This window comes from Peromyscus eremicus, chromosome 1 (genome assembly GCF_949786415.1).
Source record: "Peromyscus eremicus chromosome 1, PerEre_H2_v1, whole genome shotgun sequence".
NCBI lineage: Eukaryota > Metazoa > Chordata > Mammalia > Rodentia > Cricetidae > Peromyscus > Peromyscus eremicus.
Genome location: NC_081416.1, coordinates 179,004,575 through 179,019,570, shown reverse-complemented (window position 1 = coordinate 179,019,570; position 14,996 = coordinate 179,004,575). Strand labels below are relative to the sequence as shown.

General features: G+C 46.2%; 1 protein-coding gene across 1 annotated transcript; it reads left to right on the top strand.

Moving 5' to 3' along the window:
* The first annotated feature begins 1,241 nt into the window (after positions 1-1,241).
* On the top strand, positions 1,242-14,743 carry LOC131926365 (zinc finger protein 479-like). Its single transcript, XM_059281744.1, is given in 6 exon segments — positions 1,242-1,436; positions 2,475-2,512; positions 2,514-2,567; positions 7,415-7,541; positions 8,153-8,284; positions 12,051-14,743. Coding segments are annotated over 6 exon segments (1,926 nt in total). The 5' UTR covers positions 1,242-1,384; the 3' UTR covers positions 13,574-14,743.
* The last annotated feature ends 253 nt before the right edge of the window (positions 14,744-14,996 follow it).

Below are 14,996 nucleotides of genomic sequence, written 5' to 3'. Positions count from 1 at the left end.
AAAAGTGTCCTGGCAGAGCATGTCAAAATGCTGAAGGTAGAATTTGTTACACAAATATGTGCACTCGTGCAAAGTGTGTAGGTCCTGGGTGTGTGTAAGAAGGAATTTCTCATGAAGCTCCAGAAAAATCATCTAGAAAATGCTTGTCTCAGCTAGCAGCCATAAATTCTTGCTTTAATTTTTTTTAAAAATTTGCTCGCTCTTTGTGTATATGTACATGTGCCTCCTGCTTGTGCGAATGTGACACACCCATGTAGTGCCTGTGACGACCAGAAGAGGGCATCAGATCTCTGGCGCTGGAATTTTATCCACCCCCACCCCACCATGTGGATGTATGATGGTAGTCAGAGGCTGACTTTCTGAATGAGTTCAATCTTTTTACCATGGGGGTCCAGGGAGCAAACTCGGGTCCTCGGGCTGAAAAGCAGATGCCTGTTGTGAGCCCTTCTGTGGGTTGTGGGAACTGAATCCAGCTCTTCTGGATGAGTAGTAACTACATTTAACTGCTAAGCCATCTCTCCAGCCTTGAGTTCTCTCTTTTTATATAACTTCCTGGCTCTCACGTTGGCTAGGTGGGATGAAAGATTTCGTGTAGCAGCAAATTTCACAGTTTTCCTGCCCTTTCTCTTCTGTAGGCTGGGCAGGCTTTGAACTTGGGATCCTCTTCAGCCTCCCAACCAGCTAAGATTAGAGGCGTGAGCTGACCCGCCAGGCTTCTACCTTTCTCTGGCTCTTTTTCTTTTTCACTTTTATTTGCTCATTTGTTTGGGGGGTGTGTGTGTGTGTGTGTGTGTGTGTGTGTGTGTGTGTGTGAACAGGCCGGAGTACACCTTGCAGGAGTCAGTTCTCTTCCATCATGTGGGCTCACCAGTACCGAGTTTATGTCCTCAGGCTTGACGGCAGGAATTTTTACCAGCTGAGCCATCGCCTCATCCATCCACTTCCACCTTCTCTTCAAAAGGACCCTCCTAGGGCCATCAGGATGGTGTGGTGGGTAGAGCATGTACTACCCAGCCTGGCGACCCCAGGACCTTCACATGGTGGGAAGAAAACACTGACGCCACACAAGTGCTCTGGCACTCCTCAAAAAAAAAAAAAAAATTTAAAAAATACTTTAAAAAGAAGTAGGACCCCTGGCTCTACCCTTGCCAAGCATGGCATACACCAGACACTCTCCACTGATCATCTCGTTGACCTTCTAGGGGAGAGGCCTTGTTGACATTGCTTTCCTATTAGGGACATGGAGCCTGAAGACATTCCGTCCCCCACCTGAGGCCGCTGAGCTACAGAGTTAAGGATTTAAACCCAGACCGTCCGGCTTCCCTAACCCTCACCTAGTAGTCCTACCTGTATTTCATACCATGCGGTACTTCACTCTCTCGTCATGAAGAGGAAGAAGGACACAGAGGTGAAGAGTAAAACCTCAGTTACTAAAGGTAAGAGTCCAGTGAATGCTTTCAGAAAATGTAGGTTCGTGTAGGATGGACCTTCTAGGCCTGACCACTGATGGCGAGAGTTTAGACACGAGACCCTCCCTTGCCCCCAAGCATCTGCTCTCTGAATTCTCTCCGGGTAGTATGTCGGTTATTTGTCTATTGCTGTGATAACACACCATGGCCAAGGCAACTAAGAGATTTAGGTGAATGAGTGTTCCCTGGGTAATTCTTCAACGTTATCTCTGTGTTGTAGAACACCTTCAGGGTCAAATGTTGGGATCGAGCAGTACAAACTCCCTTAAAATTTTGAATTACAGTTTTTTTTGTTTATCCACCCCCACCCCACCATGTGGATGTATGATGGTAGTCAGAGGCTGACTTTCTGAATGAGTTCAATCTTTTTACCATGGGGGTCCCAGGGAACAAACTCGGGTCCTCGGCTGAAAAGCAGATGCCTGTTAACCACTAAGGCCATCTTGTTGGCCCGGCACAATGATGTCTAATGTACGGAAGACTTTACAACTAAAAGTAATATTACTTCTCCTTCCTCAGCAACCTAGATCTTCTCCTGGAGGGAGTGCTTTCTGGCTTCTATGCTGTCCAGAAAGTGCTACACTCATAACCAACTCTTTGTGTATCCATTACAGGTGTGAACTATCCGTTTGTGTATCCCATTGCATGTTGTGAACTCTCCATTTGTGTATCCCATTGCATGTGTGAACTCTCCATTTGTGTATCCATTCCATGTGTATCCACATGTGTGGAAAAGTATGCATAGATGCTTTTAGTATCTATAGTATCTATAGTTTCTATGCATAGTTTTTCACACATGTGGTAGCCTACTACGGGTACCACGCAGGGGTTTGGTTCACTTTTGCTAGAATTGCTCTGAAGACTCACATACCTGCCCGGAATGTAGGGCAGTGCACAGTACACGTCAGCGTTTGTCAATTGCATCCCCATTGAGGGTTTATTGTGAATGGGTTTTCCTACTCTTAGAAACCAGAGTGGCCTCATGAATCCTTCCTCCTCCACCAGCCACACCTTCACCGAATCCTGATCAGACACCAAACCAGCCCCTCTGAAAAGAAGCGAAAAATTCCAACCACCTTGCTGCCATCCTGGTACAAGGTAAGCCGTGGGGTTTCTCCCTTTGACCAGAAGTTAGCTTGGTCTGGACAAGGCAAGGACATTCCCACCTTTCTGCTCAGCTCAGGGGTCTGCCCTGGTTGTACATACATCGTACCTGCAAAGGACCACCTCATGGAGGAAGATTTTTCTAAGAGGTGCTCCCCTCTTTCTAATTTCCGCTCCTGATAGGATGACACCAGTGTCATAATTTTCTTCCTTCTCTTTCCTTAATATTTATTTTATTTTTAATCATGTGTATGTGTGTATATATGTACATATGAGTGCAGTGCCCTGGAAGCCAGAAGAAGGCATCAGACCCCCTAGAGCTTGAGTTATAGGTGGTTGTGAGCTGCTAGACATGAGTGTTGGGAACTGAACTCTGGTCCTCAGCAAGAGCAGTTGAGCACTCCTAACCATCTAGTTATCTCTCCAGCCCTTGCTTCATTTTCTCTATAGCAGGTATCGCCACCTGGCAATACATTCTATTTTTAACTTGTTCATCCCCCATCTGCTCTTTCCATCTGTGAGAGCAGGGGCCTTGTCTTCTGTTGACTGGCTGACATATTCCCCTGTGCCCAGGAGCAGATGTGATGAGTGGTGGAGACAGAAAGGTCTTGATGGTGGGCGGGGGGATGATACACTTTCAAGGGCAACGCCAATGCAGATTGTCCTTTGGGGGCAAGAAGTTTATTAATTCTGTGGATAGACAGATAGCAGCATGGCAGGTCCCCTGAGAAGAGTTCAGACCCAAGAGTAAGGAAGGGGAGGCCCCTTCTTATAGGTCTCAGAGGAAAAAGGAAGTTTCACAGCTGGAGCCCGCATCCAGGTAGCAGGGGGGAGAGGAAGGAATTCTGCAACAGGAACGTGGGCTGCTCGAATGTCAGGGAAGAGGGGCACATCTCCTTGATTTGTGGCCCATTATACTCGTGGCTCTCTGATGTCGCTTAGTCTGGCAGCCTGAGGTCTGTGAACTTCCTTGGGGAAGTAAGAATGATGCCCACCATTCCCCTGGAATCTGGGTACCTTGGGAGTTGGTCAGAGGCTGGCTCTCCCTCAGGAGGGGGCTTGCTGTTTCCTTTACAGAAGAAAGAGGCCTCTGCAAGCGGACCTGGCCTGAGCAGCCCTCTGGTCTGGATTTCTAACAAACACTTTATACGTCTGGGCTGAATGGGTGATGGACAGTGCATGAGCGCATGAATGAAGCAGGAATTAGCGAATGGTTCTTCTGAGGCAGTCAGCCTCGGCGTAGTCCACCTGGAGTCCACACCTCCTTCTTATGCTGGCGCTTCTGATTTTTCTTTGGGGATGCCTTGTCTTCCAACCACTTCGGATGAAGCTGATATTTTCTTTAAATTCTTTAAGTTAATGACTTTCATTACGTTGTCCAAGCATTTAATTTAACATCATTTTCTCTGACAGTTTCACACATGTATACTCTGTCATGACTCCATCCATACACACCCACCCACCGTCATCTCTTGCCCCCCTCTCCCACCCCTACTGCGTCCCAGCTAGCACCGCCCTGCTATTTTCATATCTTTTTTTTTTTTTTTTTTCTGCCCAGGAGTGGAATTACGGTTGGTAGCATTAGCACGGGTGTGGGATTATCTACTGGAGCGTGGGAAACTTAGCAGGGGTTAGACCACTGAAGAGAATGACACGCCCCTGGCAAACATTGACCCCGCCCCCTGTAATTATGGGATGTTGATGGGCCTACTCTTGTGCAGGTATCCACAGCTGCTGTGCGTTCATGAGTACAACGGCCATGCCATAACCAGAAGACAGCATTTCCCAGCATTCCTCTTCATCTTCCAGTTCTTACCTTCTTTCCACCTCTTCTTCTACAGTGTTCCCGGGGCCTTGGATGGGGTGATGTAGGGAGAGGTTGATCTGAACCTCACCCTCTTCCAGGCTTGCTCGGGCCATAGTGATTGCTTCACGGCTGGGCGTGTGACTCCGTCCTGACCAGTGAGAGCTGGTCTGGAGACTTGCTTTGACCTCAGGGTTGCTTAAACTCCTGGGACAGAATCCTGGAGAGTTCCAGAGGAGAGATGGGGAGAGATGGGCAGCCATCAGCAAGTCTGAAGTACCTGGAGGCTCACATGGGCTTCTGCTCAGCAACTGGAGGACTGGACTGTCTTTCCTATTAGCAGCAACAACACACGCACACATATACATACACAATGCATATACAGAGATACACACACATGTACACACATACATATATACATACATACATATACACACCCACATATATATACACACCATACATGTACACATACACACTGCATACATATACATACACAGAGACATACCCACTATACACATACATATACACATACACAGAGACATACCCACTGTACACGTACATATACACATATACCACATACACAGAGACATACCCACTGTACACAAACATATACATATACACCACATACACAGAGATTACATACATATACACATACACATACACAGAGACATACACATACACCACATACACAGAGACATACCCACTGTACACATACATATACACATACACCACATACACAGAGATTACATACATATACACATACACAGAGATTACATACATATACACATACACATATACATACACACTGTACACATACACATATACACTATACACATACCCAAATACACATACACCCACATACTACACATACATACACGAATATACATACTACACATACACGCATACATACACATATACATATACAGACTACACTCATACATATACATACACATACACATTGGACACATACATCAACACATACACATACATAACCACTGTGTATACATACACATATACTACACACGTAGACATACCTACATATATATACACCACATATACATATCCACTGTACATGTACACCACACAGACATACTACACAGATACATATATGCACACATACACCACACAGACATACTACACAGATACGCACGCATACACCACACACACGTACACAGAAGTCATAATGTAAAAGTCACGAGGAGGATGTAAGGACGGCACAAAGGTCACCCAATGTCTGGAACTTGCTGACATTTCTCCTATTGCCCTGCCATCTGCATACTTGCCTTCAAAGCCATTGAGCATAGAGTACACGCGATGTAGCACTCACCTCTAAATATCTCCATCCATGTTTCTCAAGAATGACAATTGTTTTCGGTACTGGAGATTGACCAGTGCTGCCAGTGACTCTTCCCATCTCACAGATGTGGAAACAGAGGCACGGGAAGCCACTCACCCAAGGACCCCCAGCTCTCTTATGGTCCTGTCCCTGACTCCACACGCCCCACGCCTGTAACCTTAGAATGCTCACTCTAACACAGCGTTAACCTCTCTTTCCTTCTGTGTTCTTTCCTCTTGAAGCTCTTTCCCTTGGGTCTTCACCTTCTGAGTGACCTCCGCTCTGCTCCGCTCTGCTCCACTCTGCCTCCTGCCTCCTGGAGCTTCACCTGTCAACTGCTCTTTCAAGCATGTGGAGAGGACTCCTGGGCATGTTCTTCTAGCACCCACCATGCCACACTGGGATGCCCCGAGGCCGTGTCCAGGCCCCTTCTCCCTGCCCTGCCCTGTGTGCTCTAGAAGGACATACATTTAGCTGTGGCCATGTGAGGTGTTCGAATAGACCGGTGCTGCTGTCCTTATGGGATAGTCTGTGTGTGAGCACTTGGGGCTGGCCAAGCCAGGGGCCTTTGATCCTCTTCTTCTTCCTTAGGAAGTGGAGGAGGGTTCACCCCAGTTCACCCTACAATCTGAACCAAAAAAATTGGGGTGTAGGAAAGGAAGTTCCTTTTCTTTGGTCCTTCTAAGAGCAAATATGGGGCCAGCGAGATGGCTCAGAGGGGAAGGGTGCTTACAGTACCCAGTCTTTCTCAACGAGCCATCTCTCTAGCCCCCGATTATTAAACATTTTAAAAGCTTCTGCTTATGTCACAGGTTTCCAATATCCCATTTGCCAAACCTGGGTTCAGAATGGGAAGGCCGTGCCTGGTCACACACCCCTAGTTCCATTTCTATTGCTGTGATAAAAAAATACCATGACAAAAAGCAGATGATGGGGAGGGTTTATTTGGCCTGTAGTTCCAGGTCTCCATCCATTATTGTGGGGAAGTCAAGGCAGGGACAAGCATCCTGTCCACAGTCAAGAGCAGAGAAAGGACTGCACCTATGCTGCCTGCTTGCTTAGCACCTGGATGGATTTCTCTGCTCTTACACTGTCCAGAGCCAAGACTACAAAATGGTGCACCCACATTCAGGGTGGGTCCTTCCCACCTTAATGAACTCAATGAAGACAACCCTGCCCCCCCTAGACCAACTTGATCTAAACGGTTCCTTGCTGACACTCTCTTCCCGGGTGATTCTATGTTGTGTCAAGTTAATAACTGAAACCAGTGAGCACGTTGAGGGCCAAAGAGATGGTCAGCAGTTAAGACCATTTGCTGCCCTTGCAGAGGATCTGAGTTTGGTTCCCAGCACCTACATGAGACAGCTCACAATGACCTGTGACTCCAGTTCTGGGGGATTGGACATCCTCTTCTGGCCTTCACAGGCACCTGCACACATGTGACATAAACCATGTAGACACACACACACACATACACATTAACACACACACACATACACACACACACACACACACACACACACACACACACACATGGTATGGACTTAGTGCGAAGTGAGGAGGTACCAGGCCCGTCTTCGCGGTCTGCAACGGTGTAGAATTTTGAATACAGCTCAAACGCCCACCTCTTTGCATCTCCTCTCCTGGGCCAAGGGAAAGACGAGGCCTCGTATGAGCGGTAGTGGGACTTTGGTGTTATAGGAACCAGTGATCTTCAAAGATGTAGCTGTGTACTTCAGCCAGAAAGAGTGGCAGCTACTGGAGCCTGCTCAGAAGGACCTGTACAGGGATGTGATGCTGGAGAACTACGAGAACCTGATCTCTGTGGGTAAGGATCGTCTTGCGGTTTGCTCTGGGTTCAGGAGAGCCTGTGGGTCTCAACTCCGAGAGGCTGTGGTTCATACGGTGAACTCCGCCGTCGGACTAAATTCAGATATTGCACATTGGATGCTGTTGGCACCATCTGAAGACTGGTGCTTTTCAACAATCCTCCACTTCAGAGGTTCAGTTTTTAACTTATCTGCAGAGAGAGAGAAAAAAAAAACAGGTGGAATGTGTTGGGAGTAAATGCCCCTCCTCTCACCCCCGACTCTTCACCATCTTAAGATGACTGGTCCGGCTTAAGTCACAGGAGCACAGTTAAGCCAATCCTGATGGCCAGTGGGTCCAAGCATGGGCTGATTGGCTAATATGGTAGTGCGCTCAGTTTCCTGGATTAACAGAAATTTGAGCTGCTGTGATGGGGAGGTGGGGCAGGACAAGTCTAAGGAGGCGATTGCCTCCATGTTCCCACTGGCTGTTCTTTGTTTAAAATCTCCTAGCTCTCCCCTTTCTGTGCAAACATTTGTCTAGAAAGGAATTCCTGAGAGGCATGCAACAGTTTTTTTGTTTTGTTTTGTTTTGTTTTGTTTCGTTTCGTTTTCTTCTCCTGTGGAACAGAGTATTACATTTTCAAACCACGGTTGATCACCAGGTTGGAGCATGGTGTTGACCTTTTTGCTGAAGAGAACAGTGTTCCCAGAGAACGCCAGCAACGTGAGGCAGGAGTCAGCAGAAGCAACACCTCTGCAGGTGAGTCAGGGACATTCTCTCATCTCGGAGAGACAGCATTCCTCTCCTCTGTCGTGCTGGGGAGTTGACAGGGTGACTGCAGAACTTGATTCATTCGAGGCAAACTGTGCCTGTCTCCCAACCCCAAAGATGTTGGCGATCTCCAGCTTGGTACCACACTTCGTCCTTCCCCTCGTCCTCAGGGGTTGCAGGTGACGGTGACAGCCTGACCCCAGACATTTCTGCTGGATCTCTTTTCCTCGAATGATGATGATTCTGCACTGCTTTTTCAGTTAATGCTCCCACCAGAATATTTTACTTTTTATTTTCAAGTGTGCGTGCATGTGAGTGTATGTGTGAGTGAGTAATATATGGGAGTGTGTGAGTGTATGTGAGTGTGTGAGTGTATGTGTGTGAGAATGTGAGTGTATGTGAGTGTGTGAGTGTATGTGTGTGAGAATGTGAGTGTATGTGAGTGTGTGAGTGTATGTGTGTGAGAATGTGAGTGTATGTGAGTGTGTGAGTGTATGTGTGTGAGAATGAGTGTATGAGTGTGAGAGTGAGTGTATGTGAGTGTATGAGAGTTATGTGAGTGTGTGAGAGTGTATGTGTGAGTGTGTGAGTGTGAGAGAGTGTATGTGAGTGTGTGAAAATGTATATGTGAGTGAGAGTGTGAGAGAGTATATGTGTGTGAGTCTGTGAGAGTGTATGTGTGAATGTGTGAGCGTGAGAGAGTGTATGTGAGTGTGTGAGAGAATGTATATATGAGTGAGAGTGTGTGAGAGAGTATATGTGTGTGAGTGTGTGTGAGTGTATGTGAGAGTGTGAGTGTATGTGAGTGTATGAGAGAGTTATGTGAGTATGTGAGAATATATGTGTGAGTATGAGTGTGAGAAAGTGTATGTGAGTGTGTGAAAATGTATATGTGAGTGAGACTGTGAGAGAGTATATGTGTGTGAGTCTGTGACAGTGTATGTGTGAATGTGTGAGCGTGAGAGAGTGTATGTGAGTGTGTGAGAAAATGTATATATGAGTGAGAGTGTGTGAGAGAGTATATGTGTGTGAGTGTGTGTGAGTGTATGTGAGAGTGTGAGAGAGTTATGTGAGTATGTGAGAATATATGTGTGAGTATGAGTGTGAGAAAGTGTATGTGAGTGTGTGAGAGATATATGTGAGTGAGAGTGTGTGAGAGAGTACATGTGTGTGAGTGTGTGTGAGCGAGAGTGTATTTATGTGAGAGTGAGTGAGAGTGTATGTGAGAATGAGTATGTGAGAGTGTGTGTGTGTGTGTGTGTGTGTGTGTGTGTGTGTGTTTCATCCTCATGAGGGCGCAGGCACACTTGGAGGCCTGAACAAGACATCAGGTGCCTCCCTCTGTCTCTCTCCATTTTATTTTCTTAAGACAGGGTCTCTCACTGGACCAGAAGCTCACCTTTCTGGCTGGGCTGGCCAGCTAGTGAGTTCTCAGCATCCTCCTGTCTCTGGCCTAGGAGAGGAGGTGCAAGAGGTGGGAGCTTGGGCTGTATTTAGAATTCTATCCCATAGACCGTGAAGATGGCCCTGGTACCTCCTCACTTTGCACTAGGTCCATACCATTTGTGTGTATGGGAGCCTGTGTGTATGCTTTAATGTGAATGTGTGTATGTGTGTGTGTGTGTGTGTGTGTGTGTGTGTGTGTGTGTGTCTATGTGGTTTATGTCACGTGTGCAGGTGCATGTAGCTATGCTTGGCTTTTTATGTGGGTGCTGGGGATTTGAACTCAGTTCCTCATGTTTGCAGATCAAGTGCTTTACCCACTGGGCCATCTCCCCAGTCCCTAATTTTCCTCTTTGGGTATATAGTTCAGTGTCTTTACTGTTTAAAAGATGTTGACAGCATTTTTTTTTCCTTTGAGATTGGTTTCTACCTGACCTTAGTCTTTTAAAATATCATTGCTAATTCACAACCCTCTGTTGACTTACAAAAATAACAGTGCACTTCTGAATCACGTAGTCGTTACCCACCACACTGTGAGCTTCAAAAATACATATAGATGGTTTTCATGAAGACAATATCTTAACATACACAAGTGGGTTGAGGGTGAGACACTATCTTGCTATACAGCCTAGCCTGGACTTGTTCTTAGAATCCCCCTGCCTCAGCTCCTAAGTGCTGGCATTATAGATACACTGTGTCACACTCAGCTATTATATGCAGTTAAGAAGAATTCCAAGTGGCAGTAAGTAGTGTTCGTTGAAAAGAACGATCTTGGGTTGGTGAGATGGCTCGGTGGGGAGGTAAAGATGCTTGCCTCCAAGGCTGATGGCCTGAGTGCAATCCCCGAGCTCCACGCTGTGAAAGGAAAAAACTATCAACAAGTTGTCCTTGGACCTCCACAGGCATGTGGTGGCATCCATACGCCCACATCCGCACTCAGATGGTAAATGCCATCTAAAAGACAACAGTCCTGGTGCACACCTTTAATCCCAGCACCCGGGAGGCAGAGGCAGGCGGATGACCTGGGTCTACATTGTGAGTTTGAGGATAGCCAGGGCTACATAGTGAGATCCTGTCTCAAAACGAAACGAACCGCCAATACTCTTCTTAGTCTAGCTTCTTTACCCTTATCCCGGTCTTTTCATTTGTTTTTAAATTTGCATACGCAGGTACAGGCTTCAGGATGACATTTTCTCACACATGTCCTACCCTATCCCCCTTTCCCCATGTTCCCCTCAGTAGCTCCCTTTCTGCATTTACAGTCATGTTTTCTATCACCCTCATTTTCTCTCTCCCATCCTCTTCCTTATAGTTTTTTTTTTCCTCTCTTGTGGTCCCCTTTCTAGTTTCATGACCTATACTCACCCACTCCTAAATATGTGAACACACGTACAGGATGACTGAAATATAGGCTCTCCATATGGAAGAAAATCTGCAAGTTCTGTCTTCCCGCGCCTGCCTTATTTCTCTTAACATAATAGTTTCCAGTCTTTTGAAATTCATTATCCAATCTGCTTGATACTAAACAGTGCATGTTGTAGCTGTACTTAAGTTGTCCAAGAGCAGACAAAGCTAATTCGCAATGTTAGAAGCCAGGGTTGGGGTAATGAGACGGCTCAGCAGGTAAGAGCACTTGCCACAAAGCCTGACAACCTGTGTTGGATAGATCCTAGAACCCATATAGGGAAAGGAAAGAACCAACTACTGCAAGGTGGCCTCTGACTTCCACATGCAAACTGTGGCACACCCCATACCTCCACCATCACATAAATTCCGAGAATGTGAAGACAAAGACTAGAAAGAAAATGAGAAAGGGTGGGGTGGAAGCTTACCTGCTTCTGGTCGTAATCTTGGTGCTACATGCATGAATATACCCAGTCTGTGAACACCAAACAAACAAATATTTTATATTTCATACTTTCATACGTATGTTATATTCTAATTATTAGTAAACGTTTTTCATTAAAACAAAACCAGACCTCAAACAGATGTTTCTGTTCTAAATCTCCGTCATGGAGCTGGAGAGATGGCTCAGTGGTTAAAAGTGTTTACTGTTCTTGCAAGGACCAGGATTCAGTTCCCAGCACCTGTGTCAAGCAGCTCACAACTGCCTGTAACTCTAGGTCCAGGGCATTTGATGCCCTCTTGTGGCCTACACAGGCACCTGCACTCCCGTGTATATGCTCACATATAGGCGCGCGCGCATGCGCGCGCGCGCACACACACACACACACACACACACACACACACACACACACACGCTCTTCTCTCTCTCTCTTTGTTTTTATTTAAACTTTTAAATCTCCTTCAGGAAGGAAGACAGTAAATAACTCAAAGACAGAAATCCCAAAGCCGGACACTTCTAAGACAACGTCACGGGAGAAGCTGAGAAAAGCAGATCGAGGGGGTGGTTCCAAGAGTTTGAGGGCAGAAAAGCCTTCCAAACGTGATGACAGGCCATCTCAGAACAAGGAGAAGCCACTTCAGAACAAGGAGAAGCCATCTCAGAGTAAGGAGAAGCCATCTCAGAACAAGGAGAAGCTATCTCAGAACAAGGAGAAGCCATCTCAGAACCGGGAGAAGCCATCTCAGAACAGGGAGAAGCCATCTCAGAACAAGGAGAAGCCATCTCAGAACAAGGAGAAGCCGTCTCAGAACAAGGAGAAATGTGCTTCATCTTTGACAAGAGAAGCAGGCAAAGCGGTCACTCCTGGGAATAAAGAGCGAGACTCTGTGACCCCTGGAACATCTTCGAGTCAAACATCAGCAACTACAACACCAAGGAGCACCTCTCAAGAAAAGTCAACTTTGGGGAAAGCCTCTCATGGAAAAACACAGAATGCCAGCAACTTCACACAGCCCAAGCTTAAGCCTGCCCGACAAGGTAAGAACCACTTTAAATGTAAGGAATGTGGGAAAACCTTCAACCAGACCCTCCACCTTGTGGAGCACGAGAGGATTCACACAGGAGAGAAACCCCACAAGTGTGACACCTGCGGTAAGTCTTTCAGGCACCTCTCGTACTTCCTTACACACTATCGGATTCACACGGGGGTGAGACCTTATAAGTGTAAGGAGTGTGGCAAAGCCTTCAACAGCAGCTCCACTCTCAACAATCACCGCAGGATCCACTCGGGAGAGAAACCCTTCAAATGTGACGAGTGTGGGAAAACCTTCAAGCAGAGCACAAAGCTCACTCGTCACCAACGGATCCACACGGGGGAGAAACCCTACAAGTGTGGCGAGTGTGACAAGTGCTTTGGCCGCAGCTCATCCCTGAGGGAGCACAAGAGGATCCACACAGGAGAGAAGCCGTACCGCTGTCAGGTGTGTGGGAAAAGCTTCCGGGTCAACTCGCACCTTTCGGAGCATCAGCGGCTCCATCTGAAGGTGAAGCCCTACAGGTGTGATAAGTGTGGCAGGCACTTCCGAAACAGCACTTACTTATCAGAACATAAGCAGTCCCATGTGCCCGGGGCCCGAGTGGACTGCCTAGAATGTGGGAAGGTCTTCGCTTGCAAGGTAGCCCTTCTCAAGCACCAGAAAAGACATGACGCGGACTCCAGATATCGGTGCAAGGGATGTGGAAAGACTTTCAGGTGTAAGTCAAGCATCCAACGGCATGAGAGGCTTCATGCTGGGGAGAAGCCTTTTGTGTGCACCAAGTGTGACAAAGGCTTCACTGATAAAACCACGTTGAATAATCACTTGAAAATCCACTCTGGAGATAGGCCAGATCCATGTGCCCAGTGTGGGAGAACCTTTAAAAAGCTGGCTACCCTGCTGCTTCACCAGAAAAAGCATGTTAGAAATAAACCCACCGACAATGTATGAAAGACCTTTAGCCGGAGCTCCCCTCTCTGGGTCTTTGGAACAGAGTCGAAATGAGAGAAACTATGTACGTGAACAGTTTCTTCATTTCTTAGTAGTTGTTTTCTTGTAAGCCAGTAGTTGTCCACAAAAGACTGATTTTAACCCTTCCCCTACTTGGAGCATTTGTGCAATATAAAGAGACTTCTTTGTTGTTATTATTATTCCAACAGACAGGTGCCACTATAAACCGGCATCTATGGATAGAGGCGAAGGACGCTATCAAATATCCTACAATGTACCAAACAGACTGCCTTGCCTTCCAATAACTAAGAATGACTTGGCCTCTCTCAAGCAAAAGCCATATGGGCATTTGAATTTGAGAAGGAATTCAGGTAGAGTGTTTTCTGCCAGCCACTACAATAACCACTAACTAGGTATGGCTGTTCAAATGTCAAGGAATCAACATGAAATAAACATTTAAATGCAATCTCTTGGTTGCAGCATCAACATTTCAAGTCCCCAGTGGGCTGGTAGCTTCTCTGACCACTGATATCATGGTCGGCTAACATTTTCAACACCACAGAAGATTCTATTCAGAACTGGTTTAGATCCCAGTGATCGATAATTATCTCATGAGATGACTCTGAGAAACTAGCTTCGTGATATTGAACTTGTGCCTTTTACAGCGGAATGTAGCATTTTGTACGTTTTGTGAATGTGTTGGAGCCTGTGACGTTTGGAGCACTTTCAGATCTCCAGTGGGTCAGTGCCCCACCCACAGGACTCCTACCTCTGTGTGTTCAGTGGGTTACTGATAACACCACTGATAACTGTGAGCATATGTTGATCACTATCTACCTATCAAGTATGGTGCTGAACTCTATGTGAATTAGCAGACCTAATTCTCATCAGAGTCCTATGAGATAAGAACTGTTGTGTACCTAATTTTCTGTTGAGAAAACTAAGGCTTTTTTAAGAGTGTCTATCTCTCCTTTCTTCTCCCCCCCCCCACCTTTTTTTTTTAAGTTACAGGACTCCTACCTCCATTGTGCCTCAGGCAGAAGGATCAGTAGGTTGCTAACAGTATTACTGATACATTTGAGTGTTTATTAATGTCTTTCTACCTATCAAGTATGGTGCTGAAATCTTTACATGAACTATATCAGTTAATCAATCCTACCAGTCATATGAGATAAGAAGTATTATGTATATTATGTACTTTATTTTCTTCTTTATCCTCTTTTGTTTTTTTTGAGGCAGAGTCTCACTGTGTAGCCTAGACTAGTCTCAAACTTGTGAAACTTGTGACAGTTGTCCTGCCTCAGTCTTTCCAGGGCTGGGATGGCAGGTGTGAACCACCATGCCTGGCTGAGCTGCTTTGTAAAGATGTGTTATTTCCAATTTTGCACTTAAAGCAAGACTGCATTGCTAATTTTAAATTGCA